This window comes from Lonchura striata, chromosome 1, assembly GCF_046129695.1.
Source record: "Lonchura striata isolate bLonStr1 chromosome 1, bLonStr1.mat, whole genome shotgun sequence".
Taxonomy (NCBI): Eukaryota; Metazoa; Chordata; class Aves; order Passeriformes; family Estrildidae; genus Lonchura; species Lonchura striata.
Genome location: NC_134603.1, coordinates 107167124 through 107187798, shown reverse-complemented (window position 1 = coordinate 107187798; position 20675 = coordinate 107167124). Strand labels below are relative to the sequence as shown.

The 20675-nt window shown below is 35.8% G+C and overlaps 1 protein-coding gene across 2 annotated transcripts in view; it reads right to left on the bottom strand.

Annotated features, from left to right (window-relative positions):
• Positions 1 to 20675, bottom strand: part of CNTNAP2 (contactin associated protein 2) — a 1054227-nt gene that overhangs the window by 308880 nt on the left and 724672 nt on the right. For both annotated transcript variants that reach the window (XM_031503926.2, XM_077786381.1), the window contains one exon: positions 19980 to 20099. In XM_031503926.2, coding sequence (XP_031359786.2) covers positions 19980 to 20099 — 120 coding nt within the window. The remainder of the gene's footprint in view (positions 1 to 19979; positions 20100 to 20675) is intronic.

The following is a 20675-nucleotide window of genomic DNA, read 5'->3' as shown; positions in this document are numbered from 1 at the left end:
CATGCTTTCAGTTTCTCAGAAACTCCTTATTTCTTAAGAGCATTGCTGAGATGGATGGAATCAGTACCCTGCTTGCAGTCACCTTCTGTTACAGAAAAGGTAATGCTATATAGTTAACACTATCTCAAATACTTGTGTCTTCACCATTTATGGCATTGTCCCCATGTAGCTGAGAACAGGATATGGTATTCATGGTTAATATATCCTTATTTTCTGTCAAAAGTACACAGAAGTCCCATTTAAGATATGCAGAAGTGAAAGATCTGTCCTAGTTAACAGTAATTTGATACATACTCCTGGCAATTACTGTCACTGCAATACTGGAATGAGTATTCCCCTAATACACAAGCAGTTATTTGAAAAACACCTGGCATATGGCTACTTCTAACCACAAGTGTTTAGAGACAATTTGCCAGCCACAGCTGCATGTATGACTTATGCACCACCAAAATACACTTGCCCTACACATGGAAGTATATGAAGTCCTAACTGGATTTACTAGGCTGGTTCTAGCTTTCCCACTGGAGGACAAAGTGCCAGCACCAGCTAATCCCCAACACTTCAGGAAAATAAGGGCCTCCAAGATGACCACTTCTTCATTGAAATGCATATCTTAGAGCTTTTTTTTTAATGGTGCACAGCGTGTTGCAGTTGCATAGGAAAAAATAAAAGGTTCTTCCATTATTTTTTTTTAGCAGTGAAGACGAAGTATAATTTTCTTTGAATAGATTGTCAAAGAAGTAACCACAGATTCTTAATAGAATTCATAATGGTTTTCACTAAGAACAATCTAATTAGATCTAAACTGCTGATACATTTGATGCAATTATAGAGAAAATAGGTTCCCTGTAATTTAGTCTGTACATTGCTCTTTGCTGAAACTGTTCCTCTCTAACAGACAGATATTATAGTAAGATTAAGTTCCTTAATTTAAGAATAATTTTTTTAAGAAAGGAAATGACCACTAGTTTCCTTAAAATGACAATAAAGTGACATAATTTATTTTGCTGAGAATACTTTTCAGCTGCAATGACTGACTTACAGTTCTTCCTTCTCACTACTCCTTTTTCCAATAAAAAGTGAAGTAGATGTCTAATAAAATAATCAATAAGTATTAGTAATGGTTCATTAATAAAAAGAGAAATTAAAAGTTTCCTTGATCACCAGCTATTCAAGTGATCAAATCAAATATTAGCATAAATGATTTTTCCAACTTAATATTCAATGTATTTCATGATGTCATGATGATATTTATCATTACACTATTGAGTATCTTGCAGATAGTCAGTTTCTTCTATTATTGAACTTTCTTCACTTATTTGTTTGGTGCTCAGTTAAGCAAGACTTGCTTCTCACAAAAAAATTAAGTAATCTTTTGTAATGATAATTATGGATAATAAGTTTGAAAAATAAATTTCAGAAAACATAATGCTTTTATTCCACAGCTATGGATACATTTTCCCCCTTTTATTTCAATCTACAGTTACATCTATTACTATTAGAGATTTACCTTTTTTTTTAATTAATGGACTTATATGCTTAAGATCTTATTTTATTAGGTATTTTCAAGAAATCAGAAAACAGTTGGAGTTCTCAGGAAAGATCATCTGCTTCTCTCTCCCTCCCTCAATACATCTGTGGTGGGTTTTTTGATGGATGCAGTTTCCTTACCTCAAATTTGGCTGATGTATGGGAATATCTTAGTTCCTGGTTGAAATCTTGGAGAATGATTTTGAGAATTCCTGCACATATAAAAGCCTGGAGGTGGTTCTTTACTAATAATCCTGATTTTTACCATCATCAGTGCTTTTGTTCCTTCAAATTAGATTACTGCAGTATGTACTACAATATGCTACACCACAAATCACTCAAAAAACTAGACTGGATAACCATTTAGAAGTGGACTGCCTTCTAGGGAGGACAAAAATTGGAATTGTAATAATCTCATATTATAAAGTCCGCAATTTTATTTTCTGGTAAGAGCTTCCTTAGTACAGTTTAATTGTGAGGGATGGTAACACAACAGTCATTAGCAAAGTGAATAAACCAAGCACCTTTTTTGCAACAATGTTGTAGACGCAAGACCTGTACACAACTGATGTGGAAAAAATTACCTCTTCTCCATCCTTTTATATTTCTCTTGGTGTGTGTTTATATATAAAAGCTCAAAACTATATATAGCAATTTAAAACTAATTCTGTTGTGGACTTCAAAGGAGCTACAGTTGAGTCTATAAAAATTAAAAACATACATTCGTTTGAAGTTAATGAGTGCTTTGACAATCTTGCCTGAGATTTACAAATGTCAATTTTGCAGTACAGTTACTTGGGTGATATGAATTGCTATCATATTACTAATGTAGAAAATGGGGTTTAGACAGAGAAATCCAATATTCAGAAAAAAAAAAAAAAGAGTAATTGAAGAATGTTCTTATGAACTGAATTCTATAGAAAGCAAAGTCAGTCAGTTTCTTAATCTATTTAGGTGGGAAATAGGAGCAATCCCAAAATGTTATTGAGCCATTCCTGCACTCATTTTCTATGTCTGCTCCTTTCATTCCTTTCTTCCATTGTTTCTTGATCAAGATAATAGTCTTTTTACTTATGATGGAGTCCTGTGAGGCAATATACTTCCCTTGTGTATATTTATATCTGATAAATTCAGACACTTTACAAAATAGAGTGGAAGGAAGTGACCAAAATACAATTTTCAGGGAACTAAATATTTCCAGAGAAGTGATAATGAAATTGCTGTTCCAATGCAACTTGTTAGAAATTCCAAGGGAAACTAGTGAACTAGCAAGTAGAGGATGAATTCTCTGGATTACTAGAGATGATTTTGAACTATTCAACACAGTTGTATGTGAAAAGCTAATGACAAGAGTACCTTGAGAAACAGAATAGAGATCACTCATGCCTTCAAAGAAAAAAGACGGCAACAATAGATACTGTTATGTTGAAAAACAGTGCTTGGGGAAAAAATTTGAATGTGATTTGGGCCCTAATGTCAAAAATTACCTCCTATGGGTGTTATTAGATGCATGAGTTTTAAAAAAATCCTCTATTGAAAGGAATGATAAATAATGAGATACAGTATAGCCATATGAAGGAGGACTCGGATCATTTAAGTGCTGGTCTAACAGATGGCAATTGCAGTTCAGTTTAGATTAAGGAACATTAAAGTCAAGAACAAAGGACATAAAAGAATTAACAATGTGGTTTTTTCAGCACAGTGAGCAGAATATGGGCAAAGGCTGAAAACTTTTTTAACACTTCAATAACTGAAGAATCAACAGCTGATTCTACTTTCTAAGGAGCAGCCTCATATATAAACAAGTACTATACAAATGGAAAGATCAAATATGTCTCCTTTAAAGAATCTTTCAGTTCATTCTAGCATATCATAAGAGCATATGCTTAAAAACCAAAATTAACTACTGCCTGATTTTTTCTTTTGCAGAGCAACATAGAACAATCCTTTAGCTATGATCCCAAACAGGTCTTTCCAGAATTACTGAAAAAAAGTAATACAGTTTTAAAAAATATATCTCAAAGGATATCCTGAAGAAAACCACTCTTCAAAGCTTTCACTATGTTAGCTTTAACCATAGGAAACCATTTCCTGAGCTGTTCTGGCTGACTTTCAATTCTCATGGGGAGACAGAAAGAGACTAATGCAGGTCTCAAGTGGGACCACTAAAAGCTTCCCTTACCTTTCATTCCACCATCAGCTAAGTGCTTGAATCCTCACCATACTCTTCACTGATCCAACTTAGTTCTCTCAATAAGAACATACTACACTCTCCTCTCTCACATCCTGCTTACCCCGCTCTGTAGACAGACAGGAAAAGAAATATAGTGTGCTGAAGTACCCTTTCTAATTATTGCATCAATAAACTGAATGTTAGGCCACCTTCTGAAAATCTTTTTCTTTCAAAAGGTTCCTCCAGATTGGAGAACTTACACTTCCAAGTTTTAGTGTATGTTCTTGGTAGTTTGAAATTATTTCATCATTATTCTGAATCATATCGGCCACATTTAAATTTAGGAATCCCATTTTAATTACCACATGAACCTAAGCAATGCCTAATCAAATAACAAAAACTACCATTATACATACTTTAGTGCAAAACCATGTTTCCTGTATTTTTTGAAAACTGTGCTAAAATTTCTTTAGATAATTCAAAAAACATTGATATTGGATGGACAAGATGGACAGTAGAATGAAGTTTAGTTATGTTGCGACTGACAGAAGAATTTTGATATCTTGAATGTCTTTATTTGTAATCTCTCAAGCAAAGCATGACTTGAATTCTATACTAAACTACCATGCCATACATGATTTTAAGAGACATTCTATGAAAATTTTTAGTACACCTGTGGTTTGGTATGTGGCACAGAGTGACATTAGGGAGAAGAAAAAGTCAATCAGACTTCACAGTAAATTCAGCAAATTTAATAAAATATGCTTAAAATATTTCCCTATTCTGAATGTCACCTCATTCTGTCTCAATCTAAATTTGAGAGTAGAAGAGAAAATACATTAATTTCTATGCTAGTTTACAGTAAAAAACACAGCTTGCTCCCGAGAAAAGACAAATACCCCATTTGCACTTATGAGTAGTAAAGTTCACAAGTATAATTCTTCTAATGGAAAAATTAAAGGTACTATAAGAATGGGGAATAATGATCATGATAGACCGATAAGAAACTTTTAGCTTCTAGAAATTCTTGAATGTTAAGTTTTTCACTTCTCTGTAGACAAAGGATGCCTTCTACTTTCCCTCTCATCTCAGGACTACCATTAAAACACCATAACCCGTTGCAGGGGGCATCATTTCCACCTGAAGGAACAGAGTGCTTTTATGCTTTAAATGCTTCTCTTAAGAAAATACAAATTAGCATTTTCAGAAACTCCAACTATCCTTGCAGTATCCTACTCCAAGTATCCTTTATGCATATGTAAAAGTTGTATCCTAAGTGTCATATAGCTCAAAGACATTGCTGTGTAAAATCTAAGAAAGCCCAATGCTGCACCAGCTGCCTTACTGGCTTCCTGCTAGCAGATATCCAACAGATTCTTGCTTTCAGAAAGTTCTTTCTAACATGAGAAGAAATGAAGGATTATGTCTATTTCCATAAACATGGTGCTCCTGAATAGTATTTTTATGCCTCAATATAGAAATCACAGCATACAGAAAACACCACACAATTTGGAGAAGAGGGTGACATACATGAAAATGAACGTGCTTTTTTACTAGATCTAATATTACTTTATTTTTCATCAAAGGCTTGCATATATTATTCCATATACTCCAAAACTACTGAGAAATATAACACTATCTATTAATGAATTTAATACATCTCATTATGTAGAAATTATATATTTTAAATTAATAACTCTGAGATGCTGAAAAATTCATGATTGTGCATAATTGAACTTTGTAGTTCAGGTTCAACAGAACTGAATAGCTAAGAGTTTTGTTGTATCATTATCTGGAAAAAGAGGTACTAAAGTGTCTCTCTTCCTACTGAGGTATGAAATATATAAGGAAACCAATCATTACAACAGCAAAACATTTTCTAGAGCAATGAGAAATTTGCAAGGAAACATCTCTTTGCATTCACCAGCCTGATATTTAGAGGTTATGGAGAATACTACACATGGATCAAACAAATTCCACATATGGTCAATCTGATTCCTGCAAAAGTTGACTACAGTTTATCCTGGTACTCCAGCTTGCTTGGCCTGGACCTACCCTTTGGCCTCTGTCAATCACTCTTTACATATACACAATCTTTTCTCTTGGTAAGTACACATGTACCTCATGCAACTTTCCTGGTGACTAAGCTGCTTGACTACATTTTATTTAGAATTTTAAATAATTTCTCCATCATAATAGAAAAAGGTGATGTCTGGAATAAAATAAGTACTTGTGAAGTGAAATTTTCAATGGGGGTGGAAACAATTTAGCAATCAATTACTTCGGGGTCTTCAAGTGCCTTCTCTAATTATTAGCTGATTTGCTATTTATTTTATTAGGTTTCCCCACATTCAAAAAACAGGAAACTTGTTTCCTTGAAGAAGACAAACAAATTATATCTCCCTAATATCATGACAGCCCTCTGAATTCCATAGTGTTCTCCAAGAACAATGAAACTATCCATAGATCAAATTAAAATAGTGACATTCAAGAAGTCTATGAAGTTCCTCTTGCCCATCAGACATATATATGGACATGTGTATCTTAAGTGTACACAATGGCAGATAATTCTCGGTGCTTAAATTCTATATATTACCCACTACAGAGGATTAAATACTTGAACCAAATGTTGAGATTTTATGAAGGCTATTGACTTTGCACTCTGAGGAGCTGAAGAAATCAATTTCCTTGCAGATTTCAAATGCAGGTTTTCAATTTGCATAACTGAGTACACATATTTATTTCTTCCATACTATTAGAACAATTCAAAATGTACATACATACAAAATAATAAAACAAAAGTAGACACAAAATTTCCCCAATGAATTCAATGGGTCAAATGTTTAATTCCACTTCTCTAAAAGAGACTTCTGCATTGATTGAGAGGGGAAACAGTAAAAGAAAAAAGGGGAGGGAAAATATCCTAACCCCCTAAAACTCCAGTTTCATGGTCTACTGGGTGAAGAACTGGCCAAAGGACGGGGCTCAGAGGGTTGTGGTAAATGGGGCTAGATCTGGCTGGTGACCAGTGATCAGTGGGACTCCTCAGGGTGCAATTCCAGAGCCAATTTGTTCAATGTTTGCATCAGTGATCTGGATGCAGATGTTGAATGCATGGTGAGCAAGTCTGTGGAGAATTCTAAACTGGGAGGTGGTGTTGACTCTTTCAGGGGACAAGAGGCCTTGTACAGGATCTGGATAAATTGGAGCACTGTGTAATCATCCATGGCATGCAATTTGACAAGAGCAAATGCTGAGTTCTACACCTGGGATGCAGCAGCAGCAGGGACAAGTCTAGGCTGGGAGAAGAGTGGCTGCACAGAAGGGTCTGGTGGTGCTGGTTTGTAGGAGGCTCAACAGGAGCCAGCAGTGTATGCCCTGGCAGCTAGGAAGGCAAACCTCATCCTGGAGTGTACTAAACATCACCAGCCAGTCAAAACATGATTATCCAATGTGGTCTCTCCCTAAGTACTGTGTGAGGTTATGGACCCCATAGTTTAAAAAGAGAATTATGTTACTTGAGTGCATTCATAGGAAGACACCAAAGCTGGTAAGAGGCTGGAATGTCCTCTGAGGAGTGACTGAGGGCACTGGGTTTGTCTGGTTTGGAGAGGAGGAGGCTGAGGGGTGACCTCACTGCTCCTGACAGCTTCCTGAGATGGGATAGTGGTCTTCAAAGTGTTCCACCACCAGTGTCTAAAGGAGAGCACATGAACATTACAAGTTTTCTGCCCAGGGACCTGTCCCTCCCTTGCTGGCCTTGCACTACACAAAGCTGCTGGACATCCCTTTAAAGTAATATGGACATTCAGACAATATGAGTATGGGGATTTGTATCTGTACATTGCATAGAGATGTCAGAGGTGAAAGCAAGGATTTTGGTTTCCTCTGCATGAACTGTGCACAGAGTAGAGCACATGGGACTCAGACACTGCTCCTTACCCAGCATGAATACATTTGCTTACACTGGGGTCTCTTAGTTTCTGGTATCCAGAAAGATGTTTCAAAGTAGCTGATGTTGCAATTCAAACATTTCAGTAGAGATGAAATTTCACTACAAAGTAATCTACTGAGTATCCATTTAGTGAGTAAAATTTCACTAAACATGCAGACTGGATAGCTCAGGGAAATTTATCACAAAGGAAAAGGCTTCCATCATTAATTCAAGAACCAAAACTAATCTCAGTTTTTTAATATAAAAGCAGCTTTCATTTGTAGCATTTTTTTAGCCCATGCAAAAAGATTGGATTGGAAAGCCATCTATGAATACATCTGGCATTAAAATGTCAGTGCTGAAATTCAGAGAACACTAAATTCAACAAAAGCAAAAGATCAAAATAAAGTTTTTAAGAATTTCCTAATAATGGAAAAATCTTTGCACTATATAGAATAGGGGTGAACAGTCCCATTTTCTTCAAAATCTATTTTACTTCAGTCACTTGGCAGATATTCACTCAGGAATAAGAATATGTTGTAAATAAATGAAAAATAAAGATCCTTTTTTTTTCCTTTAAAAAAAATGAACAAGCAAACAAATGCCCCAAACCTAAAAACATGTGTACTTAAAATAAATAAAACATTAAATAAACCCTGGATTTTTTTACAGAGACAAAAGGACAGATCATTTGAGGGAACTGACTACCTCAAGATATCCACAGGTCTGGGCCAGGATTTAGGTTTAGTTTTACTATTTGCTCAGAAGCACACAGATAACACTGACAATTGCTCCACATGCAGCATCATTCATGAATCTGAAGAAATAACTTAGAGACTATATAAAGCAAAAAAACATTATTGAAAAGGGAATAGGAAAAGAAACAATATTGATGTTGGTATTAAAATAATAGTTTAAAATACATTTCAACCAAGTGTTAGCAACTGAGTTAATAGAAGACATCTCCCAGACCTGGAAACCAAAGGACGGGAAGGAACAGAAGTAATTTCAAGAGAAATTATCTTTGTTCTAGTTACACTTTCAAAAACATTATGTGATTTGAAAATATTAAAATTTAATATTGAAAAATTGTCTAGGCATGGCACTTCACTTAATAGTAAAACCTGCAAGATTGATTAGTGACTTCTACCTAGAAAGAAGGCTGAAACAGCAGCTACTCTAATTTGATTCTTCTGTCTCTGATGTAATGAAAAATGTGGTTTGCTGGTCTCTGGCATCTGCAGTGCTTCTTTTCCACTGCAGATGCCACAAAGCTCTGCAAAGTATTTGAAAATACAGGTTTGCAATACAGCTGGGCATTAAGTAACATGTTTTTTATATTCATCTAATAGTTGTAGCAAAAATTCGCAGCAATATTAGGCAGAAACAAAATAACCACTCAGAGCTCCAGGACACAGCGGTAAAGACTGCAAAAATGTCAGACAGCCCCTCTGAATATTAACGTTAATTAAGTAGACGAGTGCCCTTTTTTTGTAGTTTTAATTTCCCATATATCTGTAATTTGGTTTATGCAATGAGATAAAAAAGTCATGAATATTCATGCCAGTGCCCAAAGTGAGTCCATAAGTAAGTCCTTTTGCTAATAACACTTGACCAGAAATACTTATGCATATGCCCCAGTTGTTTCTACTCTGCCTTGCATAGATGTCTGTCACCTGAACAGTCTCAGTACACTTTTTGGTTAGCATCCAATTGGCTCATCTAGTTGTTCATCAGATGCCCACTGTACAACACAAGTAAGATAGACCATTTCAGTTTAGTTCTGTGGTAGTTATCAGAACAAAACTAGCAATAATACATCTTCAAGTAGAAAAATGCTTTTTACAGAACTGTTTGTGATCCACAAAAAATACACACTCAGGTTTTGGAGAGCTAAGTCAGCTTGTATGGGATATCCATGTTTCTGTGAGAACACCAATTCCTGTCCACCAAGCTATTGCTAAGAAAAAGGGAATCCAGTGGAATAGTGATGGTTCTAGGTATCCAACACAATTATTTACAACATTGCCATTTCAAATTGGTTTGTGACGGTATTTTTTCCTACTACTACTGACATGATATGAAACATATTTAATTTTCTTTTTTATCACTGCTGACAAGCTTAATTCCACTATAGTCAGCAAACACTTGTCTGAAGAAATCTACTGTGATTTTCATTTGTGATGCACAAGTGCATCCCAACATGAAGATAAAAAGCTAATCTCTTTGAAGGAGTATCATCTCAAGGCTTAGGGTACTGCTTTAGCAAAACCCACAAAAATAATATTAGGAAGATAATAATTTCTTCTCACCAGTATTCCTAACTTGCTTACTATTGAATGCTTCAGTATGTGCAGAGTTAGTCTAATAAATCTCATCTAGGATAATGGAAGATTATTACCTCAATAGCTCACACTCAGGGAAGCATATCCTGAAACATACTAGATAAAGTCAATATTTCTAGGCCTCCTGAATAAAGGAAAACTTGGGCTTGCCAAACGGAAAAAACTCTAAAGCAGGAAGCATAAAAAGCATGTTAATGCTCTTAATAATGTGAGCTCTGAACATAATAAAAATGAACCCAGACGCCTAATGTTGAAACACTTGGCTTCCAGTACACAAGTGGAAGGAGATCCTTACACCTATCGGTTAAGACTTTCTGAACAAGAGACCTGGTTGGCAACTGCATCTTTCCATTCCAAATCTAAACATTTTCTCTGGCTGTAAATGTTCCCTACTCACTGTACAAAGTTTCACAGCTCATCTTATGGTCATGTTCGTCGGACTCTACCTAAACCATATGGAATGCTAGTATTATTTTGTTCTTAAGTTGTATCCTGTTTATTTCAACTGTTCTTCACATTCCGGTGCTGTGGAGCAAAGGATAATCTCAGTAGGTGGCAACCAAGTCTGGTTCTTCCAGGAAAATTCCTCATTAGTTTTAATGGATATAAGTGGTCTCTTCATAACATTTTCTGATTGACTACCATAATTTCAGAGGAAGCGCTACTTTCTGTGGCCTCAAAGCTAAAAAAAGAAAATGGCCAGTTTCCAGATGATATCAAATTTAAGTACTTTTTGCCCTCATTGCTATCCCCTTTCAGTCTTTTTCCCACCACGTGGAAGAGATGGAGGGGAGTTTACAGCATACTTCCAGTGCTGCCCTAAAATGTGTACTCAGTCCCCATACTCAGCACTAAGACTAATTTAAAGTGATAAAATGCTAACATGTAAATAATCTTGGGGTCTTTTAGGAGCGTACAAAGATAGCCTTCACACGAAAAGTACATAACAATGTACACTCACATTGTTACATAATCTAAATTAATTCACTTATTAGGAAGTCCTGGGAGTGAGATATGGGAGATTCATTCTGTCCATCACGTGCCTGCCTGGGGAAACTGCATCAGCAGTACATTCTCTAGATGTGTAAGTACAGATCAAAATGGATATATTCTGCAGCTTATTGCCCAAGTAATTTCTTTTTATAACTTGTCTGTCAGACCATAAAAGAAAGCTTGATTTTTTTTAACAGCAGTAGTGACAACACAGCTTACCTACCCTTCTAGGCAAATTTATTTAGAAAATTATACAACAAGGTGGCAGCACTGCACCCTGAAAACTGGTTGGAAATTCTAGAGTAGAATGACTCTCTTTTCACTCCTAGAAATTACCTGTAATTTTTTCATCACTTGACTATCTGTTTCAGAAATAAGTAAACATGATACACCATTTGTGGTCTGCACGGGACTTTAGATAGTTCTTTTCCTAACTACTCTGCTCTTTCAACATTTAGCTACATTGCTCCAGTTTCAGAGAAATTATCAACAGGAACAACACTCTGAACAGGTAAATGGTGTTCCTAGTCCAATGGTCAACAAGACAAGGTGTTAGCATTGATACCTTGCGAAGGCTGTCCTGGAACAGAGTCTAGATGGAGTTAAAGAATAAAGTAGGTATTTATTAAAAGGTCTCATTGGATACACCTTGGGCAGTACAAGAGTCCAGTCAGAGCTACACCCAAGATGAACCCAAAATGGTCACAAAATGGATGACTGGTCATGAGGTCTCTCACATTTATAAGTTCTAATCCATTAGCATATTGGACTTAATTGTCCAGTTACAACTTTAGGTTGTGAAATCCCATCCTTCTTGTTTTCCTCTCTTCGTTCTGCCATTGTTTATGCTCTTGGGCCAGAGATTTGGATCATTTGTCTTTGTTCCCCAGTTAGAGAAGGAATTGTTTTGTCTACCTACTCTGTGATGAGAGCTTACTATCCTCTAATATGAAGCTCATAACCACACTCTAAAGCAGTACAGAATCTGAAAAATAGAAAAGCTAAAACCTGAGGCATCAGTAGCAGTCAATAAAAAGCAGCCCTGGATAGGATTTGATGAGAAGACGTTCTTTGCACTGTTGATTAAGGACAAGGAAGCAGTAAGGGAGAAGCACATATGGGAAAGCATTTCTGTGTACCAAGTCCCACATGAACTTAGTGACTCACACCTTCCAGGCTTTGTGGCAGTACAGCTAAAAGCCCATAGAAGTATAGAGCAGCTTTCCCAGTAATATAGGGAGCACACAAAAACACACACGTCACATCATCTGTACCCCTCCACCCCCAAACATCAGAAAAACTCTGTGAAAATATTATCATCACAAAAAAATAAAGTTTGCAAAACACCACCACCAGCTCCCACTATTTCAGGGGTAATTTAACTGACTAGCCTTAACTTGACCTTAATTTTCTGACCAAAAGCAATAATAAAAGTTCTACAGAAAACACAAGTTTTGTTTGGCCTTTCAATAATATTCTCTACAGGAGCAATTTTCTAGGGATAACTGAAGCATATCACTGGCCTGAAGCAGCTTGTGCCAAGTTCCTTACATCCTCAGTAGGGAACAAGTATGTGGGAGTGAATCCAGAGCTAAATATTTGCTTCTAACATTCACAGTAGCAGTTTGAGCTAGATGGTACTTCTCATCATTTTATTTCCAACCATCCCTTTTTTCGAGTCCCCCAGATATGGACATATTTCTTGAAATATAGGCTTGTGAGTCCCTTCAATGCACAGAATTCTAAAAAGGATTGTTGTATTTTAATTTTTGAAAGCTTAGTTTCCAACAAACGAGGAATATTTTCTAGTTGCAGGTGATGTGAGGATTTTTTGCTTCTCCTAGACCAAATAATTCAGCAAAACAAAGACTCTGCTTTATTTTCAACTAAGTCTGCTTGTCACTCTCAAAAGCCAATTTGTTCTTGTGCTTTGAGGTCATTACACATTTAGTCATCTTATGCTTGATGTTTACTCCAACTATGAGCATCAGAAATGCATTAAGATGATGACATGACATGATGTATTTTTATTCATGTATATTCTTATATGATGCTTCAGAGTTTGAAGTGGGGCAGAAAAGAAGAGGAAGAATTACAGGAATGCAGTCAGACAGCCACAAATGTTTCTATTACTTGGTGAATTAAGAAGACACCTTGCGTGTCAGTGATAAAGCTTGTTCTCTTGTGACATAGAGCAAATCAAGAACTTTGTCCTGGAGGCAGACTTCACATCATATTTTTTGTTTTATGGTTTAGATATCTTCTCTGCAGTTGTAAACTGGGGTATCTTTTCTCTTTCTACACATGCAAGGGTGACTGCAGAAAATATCTAGTGATATTTCAACATTATTTAGGATCATGTAAATTTAACATGATTTACTCAAACCCTAAAGTCATGACATCAGATTTTTGGTATTACACATTTTTGCTTAATGAAGTCACCAGGTGTTCATTCACGTCCCCCACCTCCAAATTCTATAATTTTATATTTTCAAGAGCCCTGAGATTATTAGAACCTTCATCTCTGTGTGAAGGCTGTTCCTATAGCAGTGTATGTTCAAGTTGTGAACATTATAAAAGGTAAGTAAACAAAACCCCTCACAATCCCATGGCCCTTAATACCAGGCTGTAGTGCTTTAGTCTTCCATCCTTAAAAGCCTGACAATATGACAAACTTGAATGCTTTCACAAAACACAGCAACAGACTGCTTTCACTCATTCCTTGCCATCTAGACAATGGCTTTAACCTGTCAAACTCAAATAACTGCCAAGCACAAGGGTGCCTGGCAACATCACTCTTAAGTGATAACTTGAGGCACACCCAACAAACCAAACAGAAAAACATCCTGATTTATTTCACAGGGACCCCAGACAGCAAGCTGCATCTAATCAAGAGGAGTCCAGATAAAGGCTAATAATTACAGTCTGTCAACTGATTGAGGCTGAGTGGAAAGTTGTATCCAGATGGAAAAGCAACCATGACCATTTTTGTAACAAGTTAGTACTATGTTCCACAGCAAGGGGGAAAAATACTCTAGCCAAATTTGTTGAGATACATTAAAGTACCACAACAAGCCAGAAAGCCAAACTTGACATAAATTAAAAATAACAACAACAAGAAAGGCTGATTAAAAATGAAAATATGTACCCATGAAGCCCAGAATAAAAAGGACATGCCTTGTAAATAAGAGCAGATGAAAATATAATCAATAAACTAAAGTTGAGATGCAGGATGCTTCAGCCAACTTGGCAGGCAAAGATGTAAACATAGTCTGCTCTGTTTCCAGGTTTCTCATGGGTCTATTATTTTACTCTGATGCTTGGAAGATGAACTCACCTTAGGAAGAAAGTCTGCCATCAGAGTTGCTGCTCTAGACATGATGCCCTAATGTTTCAATTACTATTTTCTTTTTTTCTTTTTTTTTACAGAATCTAGCATGACAACCTAAAACAGTGTCCTAAGTACATTGATACTTTTCCCTTTTCCCTTTCTTTTTTTTTTTTTTTAAATGTTTGTTTCTGATTTTGTTTCATCTGCAAGGAAATAAGCTTGGATACCCTGCAACAACAGCCTCAACCCCAATTAATTTCAAATATTTGTTTCTCTTTTTACCTCTCAGCTGTAATTTTAACTTGCAAAAATGACTGACAGACTATTAGAAAAGCCTCCCAAAACCCCTCTACAATGGAAAGAAAAGTGTATGAGATGCTGTTAGAAATAAAATCTTCATTTCATATGTAAGAACTGAGACAATGAAGCGATTTTCCCCCTATTTTAGGGAAGGGATGCAAATATTATTATTGAAAGCTTTCTGCAATGAGATTACACTAAGTAAGATCTCTATAATTGTCATCAAACAACTTAGCATTGCCTAATGACAATTTTTCTTCCTTTAAATATGTATAAATTCATTCTATTCTAGTTAACAACTAAAAAATATTAACTTCTTCCCTAAATCTTTACTTCATTGAATTAAATTGCTCAACATTTTGTTTTATATATATATATATGTATATATGCATGAAGAAAAGTTCTGGTACTTTGGAAGTTCAGTAATGCAGTTCTCAGGTAAGAACTCTCAGATGAGAGAATTCTTATGATATGAGCAATAGAATAAAACATTTACTACTTCTCGGGCACTTTTCTTTAGGATGTAGTGATGGCACATTTATATTCATGCCATATGTTTCTACATATTTCATAGTATAAAACACTCCATTGACCCTCTTCACAGAGAGAAGAGTCACAGGATACAACAGTTGTGGTTGTTTAATGTCTGCTCACAAAGTCATTGCAGTAATTATCACATGTGCCACTTCTGTTAAAAAAAAATAGAGAGAAGGGAAGGAGGAGAGTGGGTAGAGAAGTCACCTCGTACATTTGACCTTAATGAGGCAGGCTATGAATACTCATAATGATTTCTCAAACTGTTTGAAGATGAGCAGCTTGAGGCAAATGAATTGTACTAGAAAGGAGATAGGCTAAGTACCACTCAAATGAAGCCATTATGCTTGCAGCTATTTGGATCCTGAAATGAGATAAAAGCTGCATCATGGTGGAATAAAGACTTCAGGACCAATAGAAAGAATTAACTGACATATCTTCTGGTAAAATACATTATGAAACCTTTCTGTTCTACTTTGCATCAGTAGTCTAAGTGATGAACCACTAGAAACAGCAGGCTATGATTTTCCTCTCCTCAGCTTAAAGCCTCAAGCAACTACTGTAGTAGAGGCTGATCTTTCTCTCCTGCTGATATCCCTTACAGCCATTAGGATAAATAACTCGGCCCTTATGGTCCCTCTGCATTGCTCCTCTGCTTATTCCTCATGCTCTTGCAGGACAAATACACAAAGTAAGATCTTAATAATCTTACTTGTCTGACACTTTTTCCCCATCCTCCTTGTACCAAACAGAGAAAACTAGAAACATTAAATAGGGGGAGTAATCAATTTATTTCTTGTGTCTTTTTCACTGGGACTAAAACTAAGTCTGTCAGAGGAAAAGGAAACAGGCCTAGAGATTCAGCAGTATTATACAGAGCATGGAATGAAGCTGCAATATACTCAAATTTTGCACAAAAATATTAGACTATTAAGATATTCTAACAAATACATTAAAAGAGCAATTCTTTCCACTACAGCTGCTGCTCTAATGACAATTAAGGAAAAAACAATAAAGGTCAAACTGGATACTGAGAGAACAACCCTCCAAATTTGGAAAAAACTTGAATACAGAGTCTAACTTTGCCTTGTGGACCTGCCTCTGAAAGAGGGTAAAATGACAGAGCTTTGAAAGTGTTCCCTGTTGAGCTTAGCCACAAAAGAGGCTAAACTGAAAAGCAGTCTAATGGTTAAACACTGTGCCACAAAACAGCATCAAGGAATACTTTTTCCGTAAGTACCTTAATTTGAAAAATTCCAACTTTCTGCCTCTAAACATTTCCAATATTGGTTTTCAAAGAAAAAAGAAAGGCAAAGGAAAAAAAAGCTTCCTAGCATTTACATTGTTTGTATAATCATTTACAGAACTGCATAACATGAACAGCAATGTCCTAGATTTTGAAAAGCTATTTTATTGCATCAGAAATAGATTGAATGTAATATCTCAGACATCTTCATTCCATTATGAGGACATAAAATATAAGTGCTTCATTCCTCTTCACTATCAGAACACAGCTCTGAATACAACCTTTATTTGGAGAAGACAAGGACAAGAGAATTGGAAGAATTGGAGAATTGAGGATTTCTTTGAAAATAGAGTTATTTGTAGAGACCATGAGCTGCTGTGGGGAGCACATGCAATTACATGTTTCTGACTTTGACGGCACTATTGAATCACCAGTACATCTTGGAAAGCAGAACAATTTTTAGTTACCACAGCAACATCTGTGAAGGGGGGGCCTTGTCATGACACTCACCAGTTTACTAAATTAAGACACACTAAATTTGGATATGGATTATGCCCAGAAATATGCCCAGACAAGTGTCTTCTGCACCACAATTTTCTCTCTCTTTTTTCTTTTTAATATTGTTTGTCACGTTTGGGTACACTAATGCTTTCTAGCTATGGACTCTGTAGATGAAATGCTGATATAAGGATGAAATTATGAATTTTCTAGCTCCATATTTGTGATACAGTATATTAAAGGGCTAAAGACATAATTTTGCAACAAACAATTTCAGTTGCTTTTCAGGATATTGTCCTTGCCCCAGAAGGCTTACAGTCAAGTGAGAGTGAAGCCTACTATCCAACCTTTTGTTCCAGTAAAACTATACTACAGTAATTGTGAAAGTAGTACATGGCTGTTAAACCACCTTGTTTTGCAAAGATTGATATTCACTTTGCAAACTTTGTGGACTTGCTTTGGCAAGGAATGGAACTAGCAAAAAGCACTTCACATTTTTAGTCATTGAGATGTTTTCTACTTGCTAGTTTCACCTGAACGAAAGAAGGCGAATTGGTGTCTTGTGCAATAATTTAATATAGAGATGTTTGTTTGACATAGCAGAAGAATAGGAACACTTAGATTTGACTCTCAGACTAGAGAGAAAACATAGTTAAGAATCTCTATCAAAATAAAATTTCACTACCATGTCATATTATTTTTATTCATTTAGTATACTCCACATACCAATCAGTATAGCTTAATTTATAAGTTACTTAGCTTTATGTTCACAAAAAATGTTTAATTTTAATTCAGCTAGTTAAAGGTTTTTTCAAATATAGTTCTAGCAATACCATAGACCTGCACAAGCTGGATACTAAAATTTTTTGAGAATTCTGCTTGGATTCTCACATGCTTTAGTGCTCTCTGTTATATGACAAGATATGTGTTATTGCTACAGAGTTGTACAGAACTGTGTTACAGAAGATGCAAACTCAAGTATCTTCCTTCCCTACACTAGGGATAGTATGCTGCTGATAATACCCTATATAGATTCACAAAAAGATTTAGGGTGTTTTGCTAAAATTGTAGCTCTTTGCCCTCCAGCCTTAGTGCCTCAGATGGCCACTAATTTAAAAAAACCAAAAACTGTGACAGCTGCAATGTATAGGCACTACACAGGTGATGAGCTTTACTCTGCTGGGAACAACTGTCAGTTTTAGAAGCACAGATTTAAATTACTTTCCATCAATTTTCACATATCTCTTGCAGTCATTTGCATTGTAATGAAGAAATAGTTGTTTGAGTTTTTTTTTAAACTGCAACGTTTATATGGGTATTAGTGCAAATTGTCTTTTTCTTTTAGCAAAGTGCTGCTTACGACACCAATCCAGTTAAAACAGAAAACTGCATTTTTCCACAACATGCTTTATATCCAAGTGAATTAAATAATGTATCCTAATGCTCATGATCTCCTTGCACTGGTTAGGAAAAGGTCACATTTATATACTCTGAAACTGTTTTGTAGATGAGAAATATTCGTGAAATTAAATTATTAATTTTATGTCACCTATTTTATTTTTCCCCAATGCTGAAGAAGCTGCTAGGACCTTCTGTTGTATTTTTATATTTAACATGAATGAGCAATGCTGCAGTACTGGATGAGTGTACTTTTCTGTACCTAACCCCACTAGGACGGTATATTTTTAATTTATAAATTTACCCTTGAAGAGTAACCAAAAGCTATTGCTAGCACTGAACACAGCAGTTCTGAATAGCAGAAATCTCTTAAATGACAGCATTCTTGGCCTTGTTTCCTGCCTGCCTGATTAGCTGCTGATGCTGTTCAAGGTGCTAGCTACGATTTAAAAAGCTCTACATGGCTCAGGATCTGAAAGAGAGCCTTTACACCTGTGCCTCAGGACAGATGGCTTGGCCTGTCTCTCCAGTCCAAATGGGATTGACGGCCCTTCCAGATCTTAGATCAGGCTCCTTTCTTGGTATGCATTAATTATACAAACACAGACACTAACAGCAGCAGCATGGAACAGTGATATTCTCCTGTTCTCGGACAGGCTGTCTAGCAATGAGCACCTGATCTGGGGTTTGCTGCATGTGCCATGCATCCCTCCCCATCTCTCCCATTCCAGCTGGATAAAACCCACAGCCCCAGATTTCTGCTGCAGGTTTCTAAAAAGTCAGAGACATTGTTTCAACCTATAGCAGTGCCTTCACCTTCATGTTGCAGATGATGGGATCTGAGGATTCAGGCATACACCAGATTTCCAATGCATACAGAATGAAATTCTACCTTTTTAGGCAGACATTTGGGGAAAGTCAGAGCCCATGTTTGTTTTATCAGCTATCCAATATTTCATATCAGAAAAAGTCCCGAGACAGCTGCTATATATTAACAAAACAAAGAAATAATATATTCTCAGTACAGAAAATTGTCCTGTTTTTCATGATCATATTTTCCAGCCTCATCATGGCAACACAGATGACTTAGATTAGATACCTCTAGTGAGAATACAAAACTAGTCTTAAAAGCATGAAAAAATACATACAAAAAAATCAAAATAAATCAATGTAGCTATATAAATATTATCTCCAGATTTTAACTGGTGTTAGAAGGACCTAGTGTAGAAGACAAAACAGACAGTAAAGAAACGTCAGACATTTTGCTTCTTTGGAAATTGATTTCTATTCCCTGCGTGTGGTGGTAAGCTGCCTTCTACAACACTCTATGAACAACAGAAACTACTGAACTCCACTAGGTTGACATACAATAGTCTTTGTAAATCTATCTACTTTTTCTTTGTGTATCTTTTACAATTTTTTTTTTAATGATACAGCACTGAGGATACAAAGACCTATTAAGCTTAACAGGTGCAATTCAAAAAGCTTATTAAATGCAGTAACTACTGCCTTGCTCAGTCTATCATGATAGTGACTGCAGATCTGACGATCCCTGATGAAAAGCTCTTAGTAATTATTTTTCTTTTAACAAGAAATATGAAATATGAACAGCCTCTTTCTCCTAACTACATTTTAAAAGACCTCAAAAAACAAATCCCCTCTTCAAGCAACCTAATTTTTAAATACAATGCAGTTACCTGTCATGTTGCAGTAAACTTTCAAAGGTCCCAGTGTCCCACTGCCATCTGGATCTATCCAGTAGTAATTTGAAGTTTTGCCCAAGTGTTTGTATGCTTCACAAGAGAGTTCATAAATAGCTGAAATGAAATAAAACAGACCAATAAGAATAGTTTTAGCCTGAGGGGAAAAAAATTTCTTAAGACAATTAATGGATCCTGTTTATATACAAGAATTGTACCTCTGACATTAAAGCAATATCAGTGAGGTTCACAGAAAACAAAGCATCTTTCCAAAATAATAGAAGTGACAAAAAACCTGCAGGACATAATTTCTACTTTTGTAATGTGAGGAAAAGCCAGAATAGGAAGACAATTCTAACAACTTGGGGAGAAAGAAGAAAAATAATACTTTTTCAATAATGTATTTAAACCATTTTAAACAATATAGTTCATAACTTTGCTTATATTCTTGTTTAAGTTTCTATTACTTCTAGTGATACAACATACTTTTACCCTTAAGCTTCTTTTCAAGAGATACTAAAAGAGCTTCTGTGTTTACTTCCTGTACATTTTTAATTGTTCATGTTTTATTACTCAGAATAACTCAGAACGACACTAAGTTTCAAAATTGTAAAATTTCTCCCTACCTACAATACGTGTCTCTACATAGCTATGCAATTACTTTATTATATACATACAGAACTAATTCTCTGG